The sequence below is a fragment of the Cavia porcellus genome, unplaced genomic scaffold (assembly GCF_034190915.1).
Source record: "Cavia porcellus strain 051 isolate PalLab524CR breed Dunkin Hartley unplaced genomic scaffold, mCavPor4.1 scaffold_2, whole genome shotgun sequence".
NCBI classification, from domain to species: domain Eukaryota; kingdom Metazoa; phylum Chordata; class Mammalia; order Rodentia; family Caviidae; genus Cavia; species Cavia porcellus.
Genome location: NW_026947485.1, coordinates 59,282,350 through 59,299,720, shown reverse-complemented (window position 1 = coordinate 59,299,720; position 17,371 = coordinate 59,282,350). Strand labels below are relative to the sequence as shown.

The 17,371-nt window shown below is 37.0% G+C and overlaps 1 protein-coding gene across 1 annotated transcript in view; it reads right to left on the bottom strand.

Annotated features, from left to right (window-relative positions):
• Col28a1 (collagen type XXVIII alpha 1 chain) overlaps positions 1 to 17,371 on the bottom strand; it is a 182,803-nt gene that overhangs the window by 86,935 nt on the left and 78,497 nt on the right. The window contains exons 22-25 of the mRNA XM_013158142.3: positions 16,121 to 16,189; positions 15,506 to 15,574; positions 12,062 to 12,130; positions 11,662 to 11,730 (exon numbers count right to left, since the gene is read on the bottom strand). Coding sequence (XP_013013596.2) covers positions 11,662 to 11,730; positions 12,062 to 12,130; positions 15,506 to 15,574; positions 16,121 to 16,189 — 276 coding nt within the window. The remainder of the gene's footprint in view (positions 1 to 11,661; positions 11,731 to 12,061; positions 12,131 to 15,505; positions 15,575 to 16,120; positions 16,190 to 17,371) is intronic.

The following is a 17,371-nucleotide window of genomic DNA, read 5'->3' as shown; positions in this document are numbered from 1 at the left end:
TTTGTAACAGCTCATAACTCATAGTGGACATAATCTAATACCTGTGAACCAGTGAATGCATGCATAGACAAAATGTGGTAAAGAATGAACTGTGGACTCATATTATGAGGTGGATGAACCCCCAAAATATATTTTCAATGAAAGATGTCAGCTACATTGTTTAACTCCATCAATATGAAATGTCCAGCAAAGGTAAATTTATAGAGACAAAAAGTGGATTAGTGATTGCCACGGGCCACGGTTAAGAACACGGTTAACTGTACATGGATGTGAGGAATATAGACTACCTGTAAATGGGTGTAAGACACTTCTAGATAAAACTAAAAGAATAGGTAAAAGTTTTGTACCATACTTTATTATTAATCTCTTTCATAGTCATATACTACTCTTCTGCTAATAGGTCATTTCTGCAATTCTGGTCTCCTATCTCAGTCTCTCCCACTTACCAGTAGAATCTGGCTGCTTGTGAGGTTCAGGTTTCTAATTATCTTTAACACCCTTCTCCTACCAACTCCCAGTCCTGAGTGATCACAGATTTCTCTGGCTTAAACAATGGCTCCCACATCAAGAGATCTACATAAGAATTGTGGACATCCTGGTTACGTACACCCAAGTGACCTTTTCTTTCTTATCTCTGAAGCTACCTGGGGCTTCCAATCCCACCTGATAGATTCACACACTTTGTTAGTTTTTGAAAACTACAAGTCATTTCTCATCCTAGTATTCTGACATCCAAACACTCTAACGAAACAGAATAGAGGTAAATATGAATAAATAGACATTGCCCAGAACTATGGAATGTTTTATCAGAAATAATCATCTCTTCACCCCAGCCCCACCTAACCTGGCAGCTGCCTCCCCTATGTTCATAGTCGCTGCCTTTTCAGGATTCAAATAAGACATTGAAAGGCTGTAGCTGAGCCACAACCCCAACTGCTAGCAACAAAACCTGGATCTGAACAGGTCTCTAGATCCACCAGTTTGCAAAAATGGAAGATGTGAGATGCTATAACACCATCGTAATATCATCTACAAAATCCTCAAATGCAAATAACACATCCATTAGGCATAAACTATGATTAGAAGAGGCTAAGAGGTATCTCAACCAAATCAATTATGTGGACATCACTTGGATCCTAGTTCAAACAAACCAACTATAAAAAACTTGGGAGCAATTCCCCACAGTGAATGTAATCCTTATGTACTGTACACATGTTCTTATAAAAAAATTTAAAAATTTATGAGAAAAAGTGCAAATTTTGAGCACTGGATATTTGCCACAGTACAGAATTATTAGTATTTCTAAGTGTGATAACAGCACTACAATTATGTTTTAAATAAAAGTCATAATAGTTGAGAGACAAATACTAATGTTTTCTTCAGTTGATGTCTGGGGATTGCTGCAGAACTCAGTGAGGAGTAAGATAGGATGAGATCTACCACATGTTGGTGATGAGTAGGTAGTAGTTCATTACACTTGTCTTTTTATTTTCATATGCACTTAATAATTTTACAATCAAATGTTTTAATAACACTTTTTTAAAAATCCCTGACTCATACCCTTCAAAAATCTTACCAGTGACATAGGGAAGTATTGCTGAAATGGTTACTCTTAGTGGGGAGAACATGTGACTTAAAAGATTATTTAGTGGGCAAAAGGGAAGAACACATGGGTGCATTAACATCTAGTAAGATTTCCATGTGTTTCATGCATTATCAGTCCACAGCAAATGTTACATATTTTTGTCAAGTAAGGATATAGAAAGAGTTGTTTTTGTACAATAGTATCTTTAAGACAGGATTTCACAAACTACTGTTTAATTTGTGATATTTTTCTTCTGGTGATTTTAGTTAAAATCTCTTTCTTAATTAAATCAGATTACACAAACATACACACACACAACAGATGTGAAAGTGGCAGGAAAAGCAATTGAAATAAATTCATATTACACTAACTCTATCAATGCTCAGGTTTGTTAATCATCTTGTCTCCATATTCTCTAATCTGTTCGCCTTCTAGGCATGTCTGAAGGTTTCTCGTGGTAAGATGGCTGACCCTGAAGGTCCCTCATTATCCTCTCTGTCCTGGAACCTTGACCAATGAGCCTTAACGATGTGACTCCATGCATCTGTGGTACTTCAGAATTCACCTCAAACAATTTGTTCATCCTTATCCAAAGAATTTTTGACATGTAGCTATGTTTAGTCTATCAAAATCACCTTTTTGTATTTTACAATCAGTGAGAGTATAAACTAACATATACCCATGCTTTTCTGAAACAGGCTTTAAACCAATGTCTAACATTCTGCAATTGTTAGAGTTGGTCTATAATGAAGAATGAATGCTGTACTTTCAATACCGATGGAAACATCTGGTACTTATAAGCTGCAAATCCAGAGAGAGGCATCTTCCAGCTATGGAGGGGGTAATTGACATTGTACCACATCTTTTGTTTCTCCATGAACCATGAGCCCTTGTTAGGCCACATCTGGGGACATAAGCAAGAACACCATGAACAAGTCTCACTTTGCCACTTGATGGTACCAGTTCTACCACAATGCAGCACCTCTGGTACCTATGAAGAGGGGTGTTTACCTGTGGGATTTGGGATTTGTGATTTTATTTAAGTATATGGGGTATCATTTTCAAATACAGGGAATCAAAATAAGTTCTTTTTTATTTTGAAAGGGAATAAAACCAAGCAAAGATAACACAGAATAAAGGCAATTAGGATGCAAAAATTAAAGTGATACAGGACTTCAAAACAATGGTAGTCAACAACTCTTGTTTTCTTCAAAATAGCTATCTGTACTATCAGACATAATAAAATCAAACAAAACAAAACAGAATAAAATAAAACAAAACAATGAAAACAATACAGGACTCAAAAGATAATAGAAACTTAACAGTGGCTACCACCTTCCCTGTTTAGAGGTTTCCTCCCCTACAACAGTATCTGCTGTACATTTTAGATCCCACTAACTCCAGTTTTTTATGCTAGAGAGCTAACATGAGGTTCACCCATGTGAGTTTAAACCATTTCACTCATGTGCATGATCTCCAGTTGCATCCATTTAGTTCAAGAACCTTGGGATTTATCATTTTTTACAGCTGGGTGACTTTCCATTGTATAAAAATACCATCTTTCTTATCTATTCTATGGTTGATGGGCAAACTATCCCTGCTTTTTTCTGGGTTTTTGTCACATAGAACACTGTTTCCTCTCTTTGACTTTTAGTCTATCAATTTCCTCTCAAGTTAAATGTGTTTCTTGTATACAGTACCCTGATGGATCTTGTTTCTTGATCCACTTTCCCTGTTTCTTTTTACTGCTGATCTGAGGCCATTTACCTTAATGATTATAACCAGCATACATTGGCTCATCTGCCATGCTATCCTTCTGCCATCAAGACAACTTCTTGCATGGCTGGTTTTAACTTTCTATGTAAAAACTGAAGGTTGTGGGAGCCTGCAGAGGGAGCCCTTGTATTAGGAGATAATGAACAGACTGGAGCACAAATCCTAGTTTCCATTTGCAGCTGCATCATTTTCATGAGCCTACGGTCCGAGTGTTATTCCTATCTGCCTTCACTCCCTCAAGAAAATAATAATTGCTTACACATCTTCCCACTTCCTCTTGGCCCTCAAGAGACACTAGGGTGAGAGACACGCCTTTTAATTTCACAAGGAAGAACCAAGTTTAGGACTGTTTCCAGTATGCATTCATGTGGCTGAATGATTCAGTAAATTTTTTACCCACATCAGTGTTGGTGAACCTTTTAGATCTTTCAATGATAACAAACAGCTCACCATGACACATGAGCTATAGGTTCGCCATCACTGACCTAAACCATAACCTTGCATAACAGTTTATCTAATGCCTCTAAAAACATACATGATTTTATGATAATTACAATAAGTATAGATTAGAATTTTTACTTTTTAAAAGAAAAAAGTGCAAGTACACTATTAATACTTTCTCATCAGTAAATCTTTATTGTTAATATTAAAACATAAATATTAAGGAGCATGCATTAATTTTATTATATAGCAAAAACTTTTCATTCATTAGTTGATCTTATCAACATCTACTCATTCCATTTTATAGAAAAGGAATTGAGGATCATAGAGGTTACATGACTTGCCTAAACCTACACAGCCTATGGTAATTCAACCTAGGTGTGACTCCAGAGCCAGCATCCTGTTTTGATGCTGGCTGTAATCATATACGAGATGCTACCTTTTCCACAGACTTTCTCTCAGCTGCCATTTAATGCAAAGACCACACCTGTGTGGCTATAAAAGTATTTTTCCTACATAAAGTCAATCATACTTTCAAGGAGAAAAAAGAAAACATCCTGGCTTACAAAATTCTTCCTTTATTACAAGAGACCCATACACCTGCACAAGTGCCTCGCTCCCAAAACCTTCCCTTTCCATTCTCCCTCTGTTGACCTTTCTCAATTCTGTGGTTTACCTCAACATTTGCACAGGTCTAATTCCAGAACTGTTACCTACAGAAATTCTTCGTTTCTCATTTCATCCATCCTCCAGTGTACTTGATTTGGCAGAGAAAAGCATGCTGTGACTAATACTAATTATAATGCTTTTATAATTTGTTAGAACTCATAAAAGTATCTTAGGTACATTAATTCTATTATTTTCTCAGAGCAATACTTTGAAGTAGGCATTGTTGTCCCTAATCACAGATGAGGGTTCTAAATCTTAAGGAGATTAAATGTCTTTCTGGGCTCACATAGCTAATAAGTGGCAGAAATTCGGACATGAAGCAAGGTCAAGGAAATGACCATTACACCTTATCTATTTTATAAAATTTATATACAATATTTGAGAAATTTTCAGTCTACCAGACTTCTTTCTCCCCTGCAACACACGTACTTTAATAAGGCTCTAGTCAATTTCTGTCCCTTTGTTTGTACCAATTAAATCCCTTTCACTTTTAAAGTGTGGGGACAATTTAAAGTTGTTCAAAAGATGAGTTCGTTCTTTTCTACTTTGGGGGAAATAACCAAACTGAATTCCTTGTGAAAAACCCACTTTTAAGAATTTTTAAGAAATAGTACTCTGAAGAGTCCACTAAGATGAAGCCTAGAAATTGTTGAGGTTTAAAATAAGTTAAACCTTAACTAAGTCTTCAACTTCCATAAACATAAGCACCACTCTGGCACGAATAATGCAATTCAGCGTATCTCAAATACTTCACTGATGGTTTCCAGAATGTCAATGGAAATTTTATAGGCTTCATTCTGAGTTCATATACAGCAACCTAAATACTAGCATGTGTGCGAGCTATTGACTGACCATTGTCACAGTGCTCGCCCTTTAAAATGAAAAGCGAAGTGGTGACAATTATCAGCATGATTATTAAGGAGGTAAATCATTTAGAAAATGCTGTGAAGAATATTACTTGAATTGCTATTTCACATCCTTTCAGGTATTTTTCCAGCTTTAAATTTCAATTTAAAATAATTTCAATTCTTCAAATAAATTCCTCTCCCAGAACTTTAATATTAATCCCTAATAATTTTAATAATTGCTATGGCAATGGAAGGGTTTGTTGTTCTTGCACTTTTTCAAAGTCATTCATGGAAAATAAGCATATGATTGCCTTGTGCCAAGAATTTCATGGAATGGGAAATTTTTTCTTATTTACTTGAGTCAGAAACACTGGAACTGCACCTAATGACAAGGAGAACATCAGGCTCTGAAGTACTCATAGTCAATATAACTCTCCCACTGGAGGAGAATTTCCTAGTCTGCCTTATTAAAAATAAGCATGTGTTGATGCTAATGTGGGCAATGACTGCTCAGAAGATTTAGTGTGCATCTCCAGGACTGCAGGGAAGGTATGTATGTACTCCTGGGAAGAAAAATGCTCTTAGGAAATACACAAGGAGAAATGAAAACAATACTGAAAGTCAGGATAGTCTGGAATGCAGCTCAGATGGTAAAGATCATGTATAAAATGGAAAAGAATAACCTTCAAAAGTCAGCCAGTCAAGTTTTCCTGGTCCTGAATTTGACCTGTTCTGAAACCTATGGGTCAAACTGCCTGACATCCAGTTTTTACATGGCTCTGGCTTTAATTAGTCCTATCATGGGCTTATGGTCCAGTCTGGAGCAATTTTGTAGGCATATTATGAAGAAGTGGTTTCAAATCCACTCTGGAATTGTAGACCCTTAATTTTATTATCATTAAACCTCTATCCAAGGTCAGCCCTCCTTCTCAGGCCTATTCAAACAGGAATTGCTTGTCTGGTTCATGTCTGCCAATGAAATGCACAAATTCCTAATGCATCTCTGTGTGAATCGGTCCTCTGTTCCCCCACTGCCTGTTGATGGTGTGCACATATGTGAACCATTGCAGAGAACAGAGGGGCAATTCAGATGCTGGAAACATTTTTAGAATAATGATACTCAGTGGAATTTCACACAGACTTACATTTTAATTTATGACTATGGGCCACTTTTTTTCAAATCAAGCAATGTTACAATATTCAAACATTTAAAGTTTTTGAAAAATGTTTAATTCTTTTGGGTTTGGATCTATGTTTCTCTTTAAGGCTTACATCCTCTAGGTTGTGATGATGGAAAACCAAGAATGGGGTGAGATTGTTAGAAGATGGGTAAATTTGGAGACAGCATCCATGGATTAGGGTGAATCATTCCCTCTGGTCTGACTTAGTCATTCAGTTTTTCATTGCCATCATATTTATAGTCTCCCTTTCATATACAAAACAAGCATCTTACAAAAAATGTCTATATTGTAAAGACACAAGCTGTTCAGCTTCTCTAGTTCTTGATTTCCTCATCTAGCAAACAGGGAAATTGCTAAGCATGTCCTATTTTAGAAACATATACACAATGTATAATAATTATCACCCTGAAAACAATAATCAAACATGTCTTCACTGCCCACAGGTGTTATACCAACCACTTGCTGGTGAAGAGATCCTTTGAGGTCCTCAAAGTTAGATTTAAGGGTTGGCCTGAATTGAACCATTCTAAATCTTTGGGAAAGATCATCACTTTCCCTGTGATGAGCTAACACACCAAGAGGGGCTGAAAGCACTAGTAGAGAGATAGGCGGGATGCACCTGTCCTTATGGATCTCAGAAGAGCCACCCTGTGTTCTGCTTCTGTGATGCCAGAAACAAACTTGTAGGGCCACAAACATCAGTAAACCAGGCTTTTGGCTCCATGTACCTCAAAGGCCTTTGGGAGAGAAAATTCAAGAGGAAAACTTATTTTCAGCTTCTAAAAGGGAGATAAGATTTATGTTATGACTGTGCTCAAATCCCAAGGGGTCCTCCTAAATCTCCAAGGCCTCAGGGAATAAATGCAGGCAGGGACAGGTAGGGTCTCAGAGCCTGCCTTCCCTGTCAGTGAGCCAGGACTTCCGGTCCAGACGTCAGACAGAGAATGAGCACTTTCCACTTAGCGAGGGACCATGTTCCTCAGTTCCTTTTACTATTGTATTTCACAAAGAGATTTTAACACTGCCTTTACTGTATCCTTGAAAGTGTTTACAAGGACTTTTGAAAAACTCAGAAGGTCCTGTCAAAATCTGAATTAAATTCAAGGCAACTACATTTAAAAATTACAATCACTGATCTTATAAAATTGTTACACTTTCAAAAAAGCCACAGAGTACCACAAGTGTGCTAGATGTAAGGGAAAGTTTTTATATGTTTTGAAATGTAGTACTTTGATTCTAATGTCTGTCATATGCTAAACACATGTGACCCTAAGTAAATATCTCAAAAACCCACTATAAATTAATCATCAACTTTAATGGTTTCCTCATTTCAAAACACATTTGTTTTGTAAGTTAACGCCTTCAGGCCAAGATTTTAAGGTGACTACACAGAGTTTAAATGAAAAACATATCAGGAAACATATGTCCATGCAACCACACACACAAAGACTCCCACATACTTATAGTTTCTCTCTTGCTTAACCTCAAAGTGGAAGGAGAGAAATGCATGTTTGTGAGTCTTAGGCTTTGCTACCAGTAATAATTTTTGTTACTTTGGAAATCTTACCTTCACCTTATCAAGACAAAGTTAACAGGAATTAAATTTCTCACACTATCTCCCTTTCCTTACCAGCTTCTGTTTATATGTTTCCAAAAGTTTTCTTCAGAAGAAAAGGGCACACTGAGACTTGAGACCTCTATAAAAATAAAAAAGGGGAGACTATTTCGAAAATCATTTAAAATCTAGTATTCATTTCTCGAACTTCCTTCATTTTCAAGTTTACGGCGTAAGTTCTTATTCTCTAGCCTGCTCATTCTCCTAAATCTGCTTCCAGGTCTAAGGATATCCTGGCTCACACACTTTCCACAGGAGGAGACTGAGGCATTAGAGAGAGGTCAAAGGCAGCTCCGGGGAGGGAGCTGGCTGGGGTTTTTCCCTGACCTCCACCTGCAGCTCAAAGCAAGCTGAAGGCTGTGTTCTCCACTCATCTCCTCTGCAGGCTAACAAGGACAGTGTAAGTCTCACCGATGACACACCTGGAAACAACTGGCTACTTCCAACACAATAAAAAATTTAAATTTAAAGTAGGATGAAATTTTGTAAGGAATATTGTTGTCATACACCCAATGGTATATGAAAACAAATTTGGGGGGAAGTGATATGAAAACACTGAGCAAATGTTTCATTCTTATGTCTTAAATAATCTGATAGAACAAGATTCACAAGGATGAAATTTTTAAATGATCTTTGTCTGTGCTTAAGGGCCTATCTTTATTAATGCTAAATGTAAAGTGGAAGCATGATAGTATAATTTAATATAACAATATACAAACATATAAAACATTCATAACAATCTACTTTCTGAAAATGTAATCATCTATTTCCCTTGGAACACAGATGTAGTCCAGTATGTATTTAACATTTTATTTTGTCTTATTTTCAGTAGAAATAAACTTCTACTTCCCTAAAACAAATTGGAACAATTGCAATGTTTTTGTTTTATTATTGTTTTTGTTTTAAGCAATGTTTCAATCAGAGCAGAAAACAATAGTTTATACATTATACATACATAAAAAGATATCTCTATTTTTTTAAACTTTCAGTTTGATAGGTACTATAACTTAAAGGAAAAATATTACCTTTATAACTAAATTCAGTACAGTTTATTGACAATATCAAGACTGACTTAAGAACCTGGGTTGGTCCAGAGTCAGGCCAAGCTAGAACTTTGTACAAAACTCTCATGTTTGTATGGTTTACACAGTACTTTCAGATGTGTTCTTTCACTGGATTCTCATAATTTCCTTAAGAAAGAGAAACAGGGCTAGAGATTTAGCTCAGCGGCATAAGTGCCTGCTTTGCAAGCACACAGTCATGAGTTCGATCCCCAGTACCGATAAAAAAAAAAAAGAAAAAGAAACAGTGCAGGTATTAAGATCTCCCTAAAGCTGATATTTAGATACATTCTCCAATCCTTTGTTCTACTTGGAAAAACAAAAGTGCACCTGCCCCATTGCAGAGGAGAACTATGATGGGTGTGGTCATCTGTAAGTACTATGGCAGAAACAAAAACAAGACAAAAAAATTGGCATTAAGCACGTATAGTATCTTCTTTCACTAGTGACCCAGAATCATGAAGAGAAGCTAGTAGTTAATTATTAAGGAAAATTTTTCTCTTAGGATAACAATGATTATTCACTCATTTTCTGTTCACTCAACAGATCATAGAGCCCTTAATGGGTAGTACTCCAAGATCTGAAGTCAGGAAGTTAGGAGGGAACTACACAGAGCCCGTCTTTGAGAAAACCTACATTCTTGCAGAATGTGCTAAGCAATAAACAAGAAGAATCATCTAAGAAAGTGATCCATCCTATACAGGAAATACACTTTGGTATTTCTGATGTTTTTTGAATGGGAGGATAGGGAGGTAAGATATGATTTGAGGCCTGAGGAATTGAACATCCAAGCAGAGCCAAAGTTCATAAATATGAATGCCTTAGTTACGTTCCTCTCATTGCTGAGACAAAACACTCAATACCCAAAATTAAGGAAGGAAAGGTTTATTTAGCTCACGTTTTGTGAAGATTTTAGTCCATTTTCAGTTGGCTCCAAGGCAGGGTAGCATGACAGAGGTGGAAGTCAGCAAAAGCAACAAGAGTGAAAAGGGCAAAAGGAGAAGGCTCTTTCCTTCCCTTACACTGTATACAGGCCACCCAGCCCAGGGCGGGTGCAGCACTCTCACCACCAGTTCTAGCACAGACAATGAAACACTCACAAACCATAGATTTAGCCACCTCTGAAAGGCCTGCCCCTGACGATAGCATGAGGCTTTAGGGGGACATCCAGATGCAAACCATAACACTGAAAGAGCTGCAGTGGGGCAGGCCAACATGACTGGACATGTGAACAAGGGTAAATGGATAGAAGCTGTGTCCGGTCATGAAGAATCTGAAAGGCTAGGGAAAGTAGTAGAAGGTTGTTTCAAATATAAAGAGACGCCACCATATTATTTCTAAAAAAGAATGAGATATCATCCGACTTGTAATGTTCATAGATCACTCCATTTGCTAAGTTATATGAAGGTATAGTTGGAAGAGGGAATCCAGTGAAGAACCCATTTAAATAGCCTAGCTAAGACATGATGGTGTTTCACAGAGATGAAGTGGAAGAAACAAAGGAGACTGAGTCAAGATGTAGTTTGAGAACAGAATTCAGAGAATTTGTCACAGGAGGAAAGAGAAAGAAGTTGCCCAAAAGGAAAGAACTGAGACAGTAGAAAGGAGAAAAGAACAGGAGAAAAAAGTATATATATATATATATATATATATATATATATATATATACACATATACATACATACACACACACACACAAAAAAAGCTGCACTATTAATTCTAATAGTTTATGGAAAGGAACAATTGGTGCTTATATTCTTTGATCAGTTTTGCATGCCTATATCTGGTAATCTGAACAACTATTTTGAAAATAATAGTATGCAATATGATGACCACTGTTAATTTCCTATCATCTTGTTATGAAGTTCTATATCATTTTTATTGTTTTTGTTTTGTCTTTTTAAATTCTCTTTAAAATAAAAAAAGAATTTATCAAAAGACTAAACATGGGGGAAGGAGAGGGAGAGGAAGGTAACAGGGTGACTTTCAGGTCCTCTGGCTTGAGCATGAAATGATGGCATGATTGTACAGGATTATGAAGTGACAGTCAAGGGCTCTGTTCTAGGTGTTACGTCAGAGATATCTACAAGAAGTCTAAGGGAAAGAGATGGCAAAAATGAGGTACATGAAGTGAAAGTTTAGGAAAAGGAAGTTAAAAACTAGGAAGCCGTCAGCATATGGATAGCAACTGAACCCGTGGAACTGAATGACAGTGCCTAGGAAAACAGTAGAGAAAAGGGCTCTGATCTTCGTACAAGTAGAAGAAGCAACAAAGGAATGTGAGAGTTACTAGCAGAAAAACCATGAGTCAATCTATGTGCTACCTCGTCTAAGTACCCCAGGAAGTCCAGAGGTGAAGGCAAGTAACTATCAATTATTTCTGACACTGCTATTCTTCTGTCAAATAAAAACAACTATCTTTATCGACATCATACCTGTAAGGATGTATTAGAAGCTAGGATGCTTCGGACTTCAAAAATATTACCTTTGCTCCAGTGTCTCCAATTCCACGTAAACCCATGGGTCCAGGGGGTCCTGGTAATCCTCGAGGTCCCTGTGATAACACCACAAGGGAACAGTGAGGACACTTATTATACAGTGTTCAGAAAGATGGAAGGGAGGAAAAGTAATGTTTCAACATTGCTACGTTTGAAGATTAATTACATATTTTATAAAGAATCAGAAGAGAGGGGCTCAAAGTTTTCCCAAACAAAGAAATGATAAATGTTTAAGGAGATAGAAATGCTAATTACAATGATTTTACCTTTACACATTACATGCATGTATCAAATCGTCACACTATACTCCACAAATATGTGGTTAAACATAAATTAAAAATGAATACAATTTTTAAACTAAAAAGTAAAAGCAACATCAACACTTACAGCCACACCAGGGTAGCCATCGCCTTTGAGTCCAGGAGCACCCACTGGTCCCTGAGGGCCTTGGACACCCTGAGTATTCCAAAATCAGATGATATCATGAGAGTAAAGCATGACTCATCAAGGAAAATGTAAGCATAATACCATGTCAGCATACCAAAGATGGATTTGATAAGTGCAATGGAATGATAGGAAAATGTTTAGGAGAAAATCCTACCATGTAGGGCAACTCCACGTTATCTCCATGAGTCTAATGCACCTTAGCTCAGGGGAAAATATAGCATGCAAGTAGGTAACACATAGGAATTGTTATGAAGTCCTCACAGGAAACACACTTCACAGGAATTATAAGACATTTTATATTATATTAAGATATAATACAATATGCTGATAATCTTTTGATTTTAAAAATTACCAAATTTGCATGTTATGAGTCAGGAAGAGAAAATGAGAAAAATTTAATAAGCATAGTATAAAAGAAAGAATACATAGAAAATTTTGAGTGTGGAAGAGGGAGGGGAAAGATAAGAATAAAGATGTGTTATATACACGTATCAATTTCCTATGATGAATGCAAACCTATACCACAAATATGTACTAATAAAAAGAAAAAATTAAGTGTAGAATCAGGTAACTATATGATCTACTATCACATTAAATCTACTGTCCTCATCCATGGCACTCAAATCATATGGGGAATTAATAAACTCAAATGAAAACCTAAATACATTAATTTCTTAGAAATTTATGAAGCAATGGGATACTGATAGTTTGGCTTTACATCTTAGGACTATGAAAATGTTTTAAATATTGCTAAGTGATATCCTTAAACATCGAAAGCTTTCAGGCCAGCCAAACCTAATGTACTAGCTATCATCAACACAAATATAAGATGATTTCCTAAAGTTGCCTAGTAGAAAGGAAGAACAAAGTCTGTAGGGAACATGAATTTTGGAGCATCCCAAACTACAGGAACCTAGTCATTCTGCAGGGAAAAATTCTGTATTATTCCAACTATCTTTAGAGTGAGAAATTCTGAACACTCACAAGATTTATCCCTAAATAAGACTCCTGTTCGCCTTGGGCTTATACAGGAAGAGGGCCAACAATAAAATAAAGCAGAATCTGTCCCATCCCCCCCCCATGTCATGTTGGAAAGAAAAGAAATTTGGAATCAAAACTCACTTTTCAGCTTTTATTTCTGTGTTCTAAGTCAATAATTTAATAATTATTGGCAACTGTTGTTAATTAATCTCTGACACCCACAAAGATAGAAAAAACATGAAAACACTCAGAGTTTGCAAATCTTTTGCTAGAGATTTTTTTTTTGAGATAGAGTCTCATCATGTAGTTCAGGTTGGTTTTGAAATATGTAGTCCAGGCAGGTCTCAAACCTGTGGCAATCCTCCTGCCTCAGCTTTCTGGGTACCGGGACAACAGGCATGCACCACCACACCCAGCTTTCCTAGAGATTTTTGTCCTTTCTCCCAAAAATTCCAGTTAGTTTGTAACATCTAATATTAATAGGAAATAGTAAGAGTAGGGACAGATTTTATTTTGGACTCCACAGAGTATTTCTATAGATGAAATTTTGGTTTTCTGCCCTGGATTCAAGGAAATTTCCTATAAAATGGCTCACTTTGAAAGATTTCTCTTAATTCAACAAAGATTAGAACCAAAACTAAAATCTGATGTTTTGAAATGGGCTTTAGGACATGTCTTAGATTTCCTGAAGTAGTACACAAATTGAATTAATGTGCTGAAACTTTTATCAGACAAATGGAGTACAAGACCTCTGAGACACCTAAAATGTATGAATACCACAGAACGGTATGAAGAGTGTCATTGGAACTCCTGGATTAGAAAAATCTTTGGCTGAAGAGACAACCATCTTTAAGCACCTCCACCTACAACATCCAATAATCCTCAGCAGGGAACAGGTGCAGGTTAGAAGCCCGTTTAATCCTACTGTATCCCAATTGCAAAGAGAAGAATAAATTCAAACAGATACGTATAAGTCATTGATTGTGAGCACACTTTTCAACACTAGGAAAGCAGTCACAAACATAACTGATCAAGGTCATATCTAGTTTACATACTATGCAATGTGGCCTTTTCTCCTTTAGCTGTTTACACAGTTGAGGTCTATGTACATCACAATCTGGGGAGTGAGATTAGCAACTCATCCAATTTGTCCAAGACTTTCCCACATTTAGCTCTGAAAACCTTGTATCCCAGGAATCCTTCTACCACAGCCACACTAGGGCAGTGTCACTCTATCAGAACACCAGAGGACCTTCCACGAGAATCACTCCAATTTGTATCTGTTTTGTGATAGATTGTGCATTGCTTTTCACTTGAGATATGAACTCAAGTTATTTTCTTTTTAAGTCTTGAAATCACTGGTTTGAATACTTGACTCCTTTAACTCACTGGAACAATTTGATAAGGAATCATGTAAGTCAGCTTCAAATCTACATAGAAATGCACTATTCATTTAATAAACAAATGACGTTCCCTCAAACCTGTAGTCATAGACAGAAATATGTTAGCCAGCACCTAGGAATATTGTGAATGCTGCATTCTGCCATGATGATGGGTATAATGTAAGGAGGGAAATGGTGCTTTATGGCCTTGCAAAAGCAGATATGATGACTTAACAACTGGTGGAGTCCTCACTTAGTACTTTTATTTTCATTTGAAATAAGTGAAAGGATGAAAAATCAAAGCAGTAAAAACTGTTACCCAGTACAGTTTCCAAACTCAAACTTTTTTGGACAGGTTTGCAGAACAGTTGTGTTTTTTTACTGAAAAGTGAAAGAATCAATCACCATTTAAAATCATATCACAGACTTTGCAAAGAGTATTTTCAAACAATTGTCTAGTAAGCAAAAATTTAACCATCTGAGCTACTGCTCTCCACATATATAAAAAATAAACCAGTTTTTTCTTTTCTTTTTTAAGATACAGAATAGTTCTCTTCAAACAATTTATCAATACAGAGACTCTACTAGTAGAGCAACCAATTTATTAAGTGCAATGGTGTGAACCTTGAATGCACCCAAAGGACCATGTGTTGAAGGCTTGGTCCCCATCCTGCCACACTACTCAGAGGCAGAGGCACCTTCAGGAGAGGGTGCCTTCTGGAAAGTCACGGGAGCCAAATCTTGAAGGAGATACTGGGACCCTGCCCCTTTCCTGTCTCTCTTTTGGCTTCCCTCCCCATTATAACCTCCCACCATGCTATTCCGTGATGCCACAGCTCCCCAGGAACAGGGATGAGTAATCATAGACTGAAATCTCTGACACCACAAACAAAAGTGAGCTTCTCATTTTATGAGTGGACTGGTCAGGGATTTTGTCATAGTAACAGCAAGCTGACTTAACACATTAAAGTCTACCTTCATGTATGCAGGACAAAAGAAAAAAGAGCGTGCATAAACATACCTTTGGTCCTCGAATAGAAAGTCCAGGTTCTCCTTTAAATCCAGGGATCCCAGGTCCTCCTCTGTCTCCCTGTACATTTCAAATAACATTCACAGGCTCTAGGTTTCATGAGAAATAATAGAAGTGCATGGCAAAAAGGGGATAGGTAAAGAGCTCGATGTAAATTCTCAGGCCTTGAGAGAGTATATCTTTTCAACAAATTTGAGAGGAATTCCAAATCCTGAGTAAATAAAATCTGTCAGTGAAGACTACTACAGCCAAGTGGAGAAAACCTAGTGAAATAATATGTAGCAATTCCAAGTCAAATGCATAGACTGTAAGAATGCCTGGCGGTGCTCTTAAAACTGAGTGCTTTCTTCCTACCACACTTTCCCATGGTACATCCTACTTCATTCTTCTGAATAAATGTAATAAAGTTCTTGCCTGCGGTAGGGTTTACGATTTGGGAGAGGTATCCCAGTGTGAAGTGACAAGACGAGGGTCAGGAGCGGGAAACCTGGCTTCTAGTACAACTTTACTGCAGCGCTTATCCCCTGAGCTGTGAAATATCAGGGCTAAATGAGATCATTTCCTAGGTTTTTCCAAAAGTACAAGAGAATTCCCCAAAACATATACCTTCGGCCCAGGTGGTCCGGGAATTGCTGCTCCGGGCATCCCAAAGGGGCCCATAATGCCCGGCTCTCCCTTGGAAAGAGCAAAACACTCATTACATTTCAAGCAGAAAAACCACAGGTGACACTGTATTAGGAAAAGAATAGAAATGTCTGCTGATTTTATAATATTAGAAACTCAGTCTCTTTTAAAGACCAATTTGAAAATAATGTGAGCATCTTCTGTAAACCACTGCCAAAGTTATTAACCCATAAGATTTCAGTGCCTTTAAATAACTATATTTGACTTATTCCTGAATGTGGGGGAATTTTTATCTCTTGTGCATCCTTTTATTAACTAACAAAATAATGTGCTCTGGGGCTGTGGATATGGCAGAGTACTTGCCTAGGAATCAAGAGGCTCTGGGTTCAATACCCCACACACGCACAGACACAGAAAAGGTGTATCACATGATGCTTCTTTTTATAGTACATGCCAGGAAGCTCAGAGAAAAATATGCTGCTCAATTATGCTTCAGCATAAGTTTTAGGGTACATTTCTATTTTCTAAGTCTTTCCCTTTGTTGCTTGAAGGACCCATGCATCATGCCATATCTATTTGTATTACAGTTTATCTCACTTTCTTTTTAGAAGTAGAGTTTATAATTTAAAAAAGAAGTTTCAAATGGAAAAATTAAACTATTTCACCCTCTCCTTCTCTACTGTACCTACCTTTTCCTCCCTCCCTTCCACTTTGTACCTAAGATTCAGTCTCCACGGCCCACTCTGGAGCAAGGACAACTTCCCTGTCCCATCTGAATCTGGACAGTGACCCTGAGATTTTAGCAATTACAGGAACTATCAAAGCATTTGATAGATACACAAAGGCTACAAGCCATATAGATTTCATTCAGTCATCTAAAGGCTGAGCCCAGGAATGTGCATTTCATGAAGCATGTGGTGATTTTGATACAAGTCCCATTACCATGCTTTGGAAGATATCATTCCAAAGCAATTGTCATCTTACACTGCGAGCTGCTCAAAATGACCCATTGGGACATAAGAAAAAAATAGTAGGATCTCTCTATGTAATATTTATCTTATCTTTTAAATTTCCCATAATTAATATGAATTTCATGACATAGTAATATGACATTTTGTGAATAAAAATTATAATTTAAAAATAAATTTACATTGGAATGTGATCAAATTTATAGGCATGTCTCCATCAAAGCAAGCAAGCACTTTGAAGACAACAATATGCAATATATTAACC